We start from the raw sequence: 9855 nt of genomic DNA, 5'->3' as shown, positions 1-9855 counted from the left end.
TAGTAAGTTAGTTAGTCAGTCAGTTAGTAAGTTAGTCAGTTAGTCAGTTAGTCAATCAGTTAGTTAGTAAGTCAGTCGGTCATTCAGATAGTTAGTTGGTTGGTTAATTAGTTAGTTACAATAGTTAGTTAGTTAGATAGTTAGTTAGTTAGTCAGTCAGTTAGTAAATTAGTTAGTTAGTTAGTAAGTTAGTTAATTATTTAGATGGTTAGTTAGTTAGTTAGTAGGTAACATTGTTTGTTATTTTATGTACTTTAGTCTGTTCATTCGCTCGTTAAAATATTTGCTTCTTAATTAATAACGTTTGCTATTAATTGAATCACGCAGTATTGTCGCATTGATTTCAATGATCACATTGCTATTGTAACAATGTCTAGAGTGATGCATCGACGCTAGTCGCAAAGTTTCGTTAAGCTGAGCTAAATGAACCCATCCTCTATGTGAAGGTGATACATTTTCATGACATCCCAAGCCCAACATACAAAGACATTCAAGTTCAACGCTGTGAAAAATGGTTTTCAGATCCACTCTCAAGTCCCAGGTGTATTTATTTTACAGGTTGATTCCCGATAATAACGTTTTACGAACCCCTTCTTGTAAAAGCTGCGGGGAAATACGTAAAACGAATCTTGAAAGCTTTCAGCTGTAGAGTGTCAATCCATGAACAAATCAATAGTGCCTTGCCATTCGTTGTTATTGGATTGAAGCTCGTCAGAATCAAGGTCACGGAGGTAGCTATCAATCATAGGATTGCAATTGACAAAAGACCCATTTATTACCATCCATTCCTTTTGTGCGAAATTTACTAATTTTCTAGTATCCACTTGTGGGGTGCCAAAGATCGCTTGTACATATCAGGTGCTGGATTAATTGCAAAATAAAAGCATAATACACAATATGAAAATTCAATTCGGCAGAGATAATTTTATTATGAACACTACACTTGAAGTCATCAATTTCAGTACAAGAAACACTGCTTTTAGTAAATACAAAGCAATACATCGTGCTCTGATACCTTTTATGGAAACTATTTTCAAATCCATTGATCATTAGATATTGCGGAGAAACATATTACGTCTGTAAATATAAATAATAGATGGACGAAATTAGCTTAATCATGATCCAGTTCGATGAGTATTCACCTCTGCCTTTTATGCACATTGCTGAATGAACGGGTTGTAATTCTGTAAAACAGATTTTCCGGATATGCAAATGATTTCACTAATGATTTCGTTGATTGCAGCACATAGTGTCCACATATTTCTCATGCATGCCATAAAATGGCTATCCAAATGAGGATGGTGAAGACAGGGAAATTACATTACCATATAGATAACAAGGCAAATGTAATTTCAATGACTGTTTTATGTCGCGTAAGCTGTAATAACAGTATCATTTTCATTCGCCAATTCGCATCAAATGTCAATTAACCCACTAATAGCTCTAAGTGATGAGTGGGCAACAGTATTATAACGTTCTACCTAAAACGTACAATTAATGCATTTGAAAGAAATAATATTACTTTTGTTCCTTGACCCAAATACATTTTCCAGTAACGCTTCTCCTCAAAGTGTGCCAAGGCAAGACTTATCGGACTTAACAACAAAATGTATTGTTTCCAACAAGCTATATTATCGTTGACAAATGAATTCCGGTTCGTATTCAAATTCAGCTGGTCCACAATGAAGCTGGGTATTGCACAGAGGTAGGCTGTTGTGATTGGTCGAGTACTAAGGCATCGCTACATGATTTCAGAACAGCACAACAACTGTAACACGAATGGAAGTAATTTGAGGGAATACGATCTTATCACAGGTGTTAGTTGCCTTATAGCTGAGTGTTGGAATATTACATATTGCCCATAAAAACACTGAGGTGAATTGCAAAAAAGAAGAAAAGTAGATGAGCTTAGATATGCTGATTAAACCAACAGTACTGCAATAATCCTAATCTCCCAAATCAGTTCCAATCGTGTTATGTATTTGGCAAACAGAACTGAAAAGCTCAAATCTATACGAACATGCACTATTAGTGGAGCTTTAAATTACTTATTCGTTTGAAATACACCATTTCATGTTATTTATCTCAAGTTTTGATACAAGGTGACTAGTGAAATTCACAATTTAGGAAATTTACTAGAATAGAATGTGGAAAAATATACAGTTCACACGTATACCGATGACATCACAAATTCGACACCTAAAATATTCTGCTGGTGACTAATTTTTTTTAATGAAAATGCTGATATTTTGCCATGGACGGTGGACGTTTCTTGATCACATCAGAATTTCCTCGTTGTTCACACCTTCTTCAGGAATTCCGTTGTCGAGAGAGATACGTATTGACGACCTGCTGGCAATGTTCTACGAAAGAACAAAATTATTCAATGATGTGAAATTCTTATATACAGTGACTTGCTGGCACTGGAATAGAATATTTTCAGAAAATTGAAATAATGGTGAAAAAATATTTTTTGCTCTGCAAATAATTTCCTTATAGATCGTAAAAAGTTCATATGTGCACTAAAAACGTCATGACCGTGCGACCCTCTTTTATCCGAAAGAATTGCTATTTTTTTAAGAATCTGTTGCATTATTTACTTTTTTGTGAAGGTCTGCATACTTGTTATTGTGAAACGTTAACCATTTTATTGTGACTATCTCCGTCCTTATTGTTGGTTTGATAATGAATTCAAGTCAAATTAACGCATTTATCCTCCTTGCAAATAATATAATATAATATAATAATAAGACCTGCAAATTCTTGAATATTAATAATACAAGGGTATGCGAATATTAACTGTGCATGTATTCTGGACCTATAGGAGATCCTTTTCCCGTGAATTACAAAATAAGTAGGCGTCAAATACCACGATGACTTGGTGAAAGTCATTCTAGTGTTTCAATAATTTTGCATGTAGCTTTGTCATGTCTCGAGCAACAGGGTTGGATAACAATAAATTACTATTTATCTAATTCCTGCTGGCAAATAATTGACGAAATTAAACTTTACGTAACACGGTAGAGGCGAAGCCGATTACATGGAAAGTTTGCTTGAGTCCATTATTGGCGTGGAGGGGTAAACTATTTGCTCTTATTTTGTAGTGTTGGCGATGTCAGTGAATTGTAGATGTAGAAAACGTATGGGGCCAAAATGCTGTATATTCAGATACATTATCAGTAACAATCTGGGAATAGCGTCATGAACAAATGGCTGTGAACAAGTAAGGGAAGTAAATGATTACTGAAATGATGTAGATGTTAACAGTTAACAGAAAAATGCACCATGTAATATGAGCACAGGTGAAACTGTTCATCCCAGAACTAACAGAAACATTAAGAGTTTGCAACGGGATATAAAGATGGTGTGTTGTGACCTTGAAGTTATCTTCATCTCAAGAGATCTTTCCTTATGACTACCATGTGACTTGTGCATTATATAGTTTATTGGTTTCGTAACTTTTAAACTGTTCAAACGTGCTAATAAACATGACACAAAAGATACACGGGCAGATAATGGTATTGAAGTGGCTAGATGGGTAATAACAAGCGTGTGTTATTACCGTATGAGTGATTTCTTCGCTTGTTGTAGTAGGTCGTACACGATTCGATGAGTAGCCGGTTGTCGCAGGCACGCTGCTGAAACTCAGTCCGTGTGTCAGCTCAATGGTCTGTTTCTTGCGGGCAATCTGAGCCCTGACCTGCAAGACGTTGTTAGATAGAATCATTTTGGGGTATAATACGCCTTAAGGATAGATAATCAGATTCTCAAACTTTTAAAATATTCTTTTTGTATATCACTTGTGGGGATACTAATTTTAAAACTCAGTGTAAGTAAGGTTTTCACTGGCTCATTTTCTGAAAACAAGAAAAAATTCCATTTCTTCACAGAGTCAACACAGGGATAGTGGCCATCTTGAATGTCAAAAGTCTGTAAATATTTGGTAATCTATTTTCCCGGGTACCAACATTTGTGAGGTAATCTCATTTTTATCCTTGATTAAGTGAGAATTTAGTTGAAGATTCCCCCAGGATAACTTACAAGGAAACAGTTTAGCCTTTCAGTTCGGGACTTGAGTGACCCAAATAAACTACAGGCATTTATTTCAGTGCTTCTAATACTGTCCCAATCACTGATTTTAATAATGATGTACCAGAATGAGATTTTGTATCCATTACGATGAGGTGCATGATGGTGAAATAGTGTGTTATCTTAAGAATTAGGTGTCATTACACGTTCAGCGATTTTTTACCTCTTTGTGATTGCAGCTCTTGAGCGGGGTTCTGTTGAGCTGATGGTCGTATTTCAAGACACCACAACAATCTCAATTTGAATAAATTGACTACTATGGTACAAAGACATATTCAAAGTTCACGTACTGGCCTTGGTCTTATCGTTAAATGTAAAATGTATGGGGTTTGTTTCTTAAGAATGAAAAACTATTTAACAGTTAATTTTTAGAAATTTTAATATTTTTGAATAATAATGCTGAAATTTTGCGTGCTTTTGAACTACAAAATAACAGGTCTAGAAATCATACGCGTTAGCATTACAGCCATGAAAGACGGGGCCGTGGGTTCCAAAAGGAACTGTCCTGGCGTGTCTGTATAAAATGACTGCATTACTATAATCCAAACACACGGAATGATATCAAATGTGAATATGAATAGGGTTCAGTAAAATATATGAACCGTGTTGTTTCCCGCCTTAAAGCGGCGGTCAAGTACAATCATAGTTCGAAATCTTAAAAGTCGGACTTTGACGTGGTCCCTGATATATAATATGCCTCGACCATTCCTCGCTGTTTGTATCATAATCAAAGTCTCTATTGAAAAAATTTCCAAACGTTAAGAATTTATGAATCAACAGCAACTAAAAACTGCCCCATTTGTATGTGAATGATCAAGAAGTTTTTTGCGTGTGTGAAAGAAAGAAAATTTCGAAGAAAATGTTTGTTCTCTGTTCTGAGATTTCACAAACTGGAGTATGTAAAAAATATTAATCATAATTTGTGTGATACACTGTAATTCGCTAAAGACATATCACAGTCACGAAGTAAACTCCCGCAGGCAGTACGATACGTGAATGCCCGTGGTTTCACATTTATCATCTATACACACTGTGGCAGCCAGACTGAGTAAATGATAGCCCAATTTAAATTTTGATTTTAACACGATTGTAAAAATCTTTTCATTAAACTCCAGCCGAAGTAAATAAATCGTATCTTTCCAAAACTGTTCATGGGACTTTAACAGGCAAATAAAGCTCAGTTTTTTTCAATAAACGACGCCAACATATATTACCAGAGATTAAGACAGTATCCCTTACATGTAATAATTGCGAAATTGATTCCGCACTCGATTCCGTACGTGAGAGCATCCCTTATACATGGCAGCATCAATACACAGACAAAAACGGTAATGGGGGAATTGTTGTCTTTGCTTCTGCGCATGCGCTTTCTTACCTCGGAGCTGTTCACGCAGTAGAAGATAAATATGAACAATCCTTGGAGCGAGTTGAGGATGGCGAAGATGTACTCAAAGAAGATGGTGTGTTGGTTGACGGAGAGCAAGCCGAACAGCCAAGTCATGCCCAGCAACGGCAATAAAACAATTGCGGCTTTCAAGCTTGCTCTGAGAGAGAGAGAGAGAGAGAGAGAGAGAGAGAGAGACAGACAGACAGACAGACAGACAGACAGACAGACAGACAAGAGAGAGTTTTAATTGCTGTTTATTTTATTATGATATGCATTGCACACATCATACATGCACAATACTAGCAGATAGGGTGTATGATATGTCCTTAGATACATCACCAACATTTTTTCCCGTCGTTAAGTCTTTTGTTAATCTTAGTCATATAGCCTCATAAATCTGACGGAAAGATGCCTACAAAAGCCAGAGCAGAACATCCGGGTCCTCGGTATCGACTTGCAAGCAGCTATTAAATCTCAATTGTAAAGGAGGGTATGCGCACACTACCTTATTTTGGTGTATTTGTCATCTTCAGCACAGTTCTGTAACTTTGCTATCACGCGTACAACCATACCGAGGAAAACGACATTGGTGAGCATGACTGTCAGGGCGGGGCCGACAAAAGCCCAGATCAAACCGCTGTCAACTGACAACCAACAACTGAAGACAGACAGAATGTAGTCATGGTTACTTGCACTAAATAACCGAAATGGGAAGGGGGGGAGAGCGATGAATAATGATAAGCAAAGATTGATGTGCGATCATATGATTATCAGATTGTGGATTTGGAATTCTTTGTAATAGTTGAAACCAGAAGCGCTGATGAAAATCTTTATTTTCGAGTTGAACTGAGGTGAGTGATATAATTATCGTTCATAGCGTGGGCTTGTTGAGTGAACAAGCGGAGATTTAGATTCCAGCCGCGCTTTGAAATCACTGTGGGACTTATAGCATATATCATTTGTTCGCGCTTACTTGTTCTCCGATCCGTAATGTTCGTGGTCGATGGCTACAGAAATCACCACTATCACCAGGGGAACGCCTATTAAATAGAAAGACGGTGATTGATAAGTGCACAGTAGTTGATGTAGATCACGCAGATTTGTCTAATCTCCGGATCTATCAAATACTCTATTGTATTTTTTTCGCTGCTTCTCACATATAATCATCCTCGCGGCACGCCGCCATGGTAAAGAATTTCCCCTTCCATTCATTTGTCTCCAACAGAACAAAGAGCAAGAATCTCTGCATAATATTCACTCGTGTCTGATAATCCATCAATCGCTAAGTCTATACATGAGTCAGGCGAACGGGTTCTCAGAATGGACAGTGAGTCGACAGGCTGTTTCGACTGAAAAGTAGGAGATCACAATGTGTGATAATTACCCCATCCGGTCAGAAAGTAGGCCGTGAATCGCCCCGTAGGGTTGCTATCGAAGACGGTGACCAGTTTAGCGTAGAGCTGTATTCCCTCCACCAGCATCCAACAGAAGACCGAGGTGAAGAAATAGTGAAGCAGCACGGCCACTATGGTGCAGCCAACCTACGCGTATAAAGAGACCTCAATGTTGAGTTTTGTTATTACACTTTTAGAATTTTATGACACTTCTGGTGGTTCAGTCGTCAAAGTAAAATCAAGTTTCCTTTTGTACTATCCATATCAATTTAATTAAAAATGGCTCGTTTCCAACTTGTCAATACAACCCTAATGCGTGTAATGCCAGATGTTATTGTTTATTTATCAATAGTCTGGATAGAGTTTATTGGTTTGCAATAACATCGCATATTGTAAAGATAGCATATTGTGTACAAGGATGACGTTTAGTATTACGATGAACTTGAGGAGGAACATGAGAATGACCTTGTTTTCTTGATCTAAGATAATGAAAATGATATCAAAAGACCTAATAATTATTATTCCCACTTAATAAAAGATGCACAATTAATATTGATGACTGCTTTTAAAAATGGACAATTTTGTTCTTAAATTAACAACATGACAAATTTAGTAATTAAACAATTATCTTTCATGTTCCTATTCCATTGACGATTAACCGACATCTGCTCAACAGGAATGACGAATTAAAACATTACTTTTTCGACGGTTTTTAGTGAATAGACAGTACCTGAGCTTTTTTACTGCAACAGTTTAATGATTCATCGGGCCTGGCATTCACCCTTTAACCCTAATTTCCCTTCAGGTGTGTGCTACACCCCACTGTTAGAAATTTGTTCTGTTTCGGTATAATTGCGTTAGATTATATACTTCGTTGCGGGGTTGAAACTACTTGCATCGCCGTAAACGTTGTGAATCACATCTCATCATCTTCCAAATATTAAATACCTAATTCTATATGAATCAGGGAAATAGTAAACGTTGGGTTTTATTTAATCCTTGACTGACACGCAGTTATTATGAACTGCTCCAATCGTGTGTTTTCTTTTTTTAAATAAACATGAGGGTTGTAGATATATCTCGGTTTGAGAACTAAGGTGATCAGTGTAATGTTGAACTTTTGTGCTTGGCATTTACGAAATAGGTTAGTGTGACCAGCAGCTTAAAAAGTGACAGTTTACGAAACTTTACTTTGAATTGTTTTTTTACATATTAGGTAAACAATTTTTGACTCACTAATGTTCCCAAGTATTTCTTGGTACATGTTGTGAGTGCTGGTAAGGCAACTTTCTGGTTTATTTCATTTCTGCGGGACGCCAGGAAAGGGTTAATGTCGGAGGTAAGATCAAAGAACTTAGGATGTCAAGAGACTTAAATTATTCAACGCAAACATCAAGTAGTATCTGATGATGGCTCGTGAGAATAGTTCATAAAGAGAACGGTCTTGCCTGCCTAAAGGACCAACGCGCATGCTCGTTTCTGATGTTGTAATGTCATCGCTTAGGTTTGCTTTCCAAAAGCCATATACAATACCCCATAAGTATTGCGGTAGACATAGTACCCAATACTCTGAGACACACTGATGTTAGTTAATAATTAAATAATAATATCAACTATGATGGTTTTTTTTCTTTTTACTAAATTCACTTCTCTATCAGACTTTAAAAATAGTACCTTTGTGTAGAGAAGCAAAATCTGTACATTAACTTATTGTTAATTTTTTTTTAATCAGTTGCTTCATTTTTATTCGTATGATGAACTAAATAAGTCATATATCCGCGATAAATGCTACAAGTTATTCGTATAGTTAGTTTTAGTGTTGATAAATTCTGTACTAAATAAGATACTGAGGGTATTTTGCGTGGGATGGCTATTGCGCCATTAAGGCACCTGTATATTATCTCGGGGATTTTCGGAAGAACAGACACCAGCATTTCCCATCCCCTTTTAGTAAAAAATCAACGGCACATGTTGGGTGTCCTCGTCACTTAACGCATTTTTGTATTTAATTATAAACTTACTTTATTACGCGTTGCTGCGATTCCAGCGAGGAAGATGACCTGTCCAACACCGATGGCCAGACAAAGGTTTACGTGAATTATTCTTTCCTGTGTGAAATGCCTGGATCAAAACGAAAACATTCAATACACATTTATAGCATTGCAAGATGAACTGGAATCACTGCTCAGGTACAACTGAATAACATTACGTGATCCCCTTGTTTTAAGATGACTTTAATGATGAATATATGCAAATTTAAAGTGCTCCAATAAATTACAATACAGCATAGCATAGGCTATGACTTTGCTGAGGTTAGAGTTCGTCGATAGTCGGACAAACAAACATGTCGAAACGTTATCACAAAAACGTCAAATCGTTATCTCGAAATTAGACGTATTTCTATGCGCGTTTGCGAGCCATTGGGCGAAATGAATGATATACCTTTAGTGTATTGACGTATATTGACGTATATGGAAGACAAAATTAGTTGTATACGTTATGTGTATCTTTGCATATGGAATAAGTTGATATACGCTGTAGCGTATATCTATGCAGAACAAGAGTATACGTAAAACAGATCTTTGCACACTAACTGTACACTGTAATTGTGCATTTTATTAGTATACGTACATGTATATGAAACATTTTATCAAGTGAACATTGTTTTGCTTGTACCCGCCCTTCTTTCTGATTCCTTGTTTAATACATTATGGATAAAACTCATTAGCACTCAAAGTGTCTACGCAGCTGAGACGATAATCTAGAACTAGCTAAGTTCAAGAAAGGTCACAGTGATTAGACCGGCCTTCTCAAGATATCATTTCACTTTAGTAAAAAAATCAGTATACTGTGTTGACATTGACACTGACCTTATAACACAGAATGTCATGATGGTCAAAGTAAGTGATATCAGCGACACTCCACATCCAATTAAACTGATTATTTCCAGGGCCTTCTCGTGAACTTCACCCATCTACAAATTGA

The 9855-nt window shown here is 36.7% G+C and overlaps 1 protein-coding gene across 2 annotated transcripts in view; it reads right to left on the bottom strand.

Moving 5' to 3' along the window:
- Positions 1 to 899: 899 nt before the first annotated feature.
- The window catches only part of LOC139129632 (adhesion G protein-coupled receptor L4-like), a 33639-nt gene continuing 24683 nt past the window's right edge, over positions 900 to 9855 (bottom strand). The window contains exons 16-23 of one of the 2 annotated variants that reach the window (XM_070695293.1): positions 9741 to 9844; positions 8892 to 8991; positions 6861 to 7017; positions 6450 to 6516; positions 5982 to 6134; positions 5465 to 5633; positions 3563 to 3700; positions 900 to 2363 (exon numbers count right to left, since the gene is read on the bottom strand). In XM_070695293.1, coding sequence (XP_070551394.1) covers positions 2277 to 2363; positions 3563 to 3700; positions 5465 to 5633; positions 5982 to 6134; positions 6450 to 6516; positions 6861 to 7017; positions 8892 to 8991; positions 9741 to 9844 — 975 coding nt within the window. In that variant the 3' untranslated portion in view covers positions 900 to 2276. The remainder of the gene's footprint in view (positions 2364 to 3562; positions 3701 to 5464; positions 5634 to 5981; positions 6135 to 6449; positions 6517 to 6860; positions 7018 to 8891; positions 8992 to 9740; positions 9845 to 9855) is intronic. The other variant, XM_070695294.1, reaches the window with a different exon arrangement.

This window comes from Ptychodera flava, chromosome 3, assembly GCF_041260155.1.
Source record: "Ptychodera flava strain L36383 chromosome 3, AS_Pfla_20210202, whole genome shotgun sequence".
Lineage (NCBI taxonomy): Eukaryota > Metazoa > Hemichordata > Enteropneusta > Ptychoderidae > Ptychodera > Ptychodera flava.
Note: the sequence above shows the minus strand (reverse complement) of the source record. Positions and strands in the feature narration are given on the sequence as shown.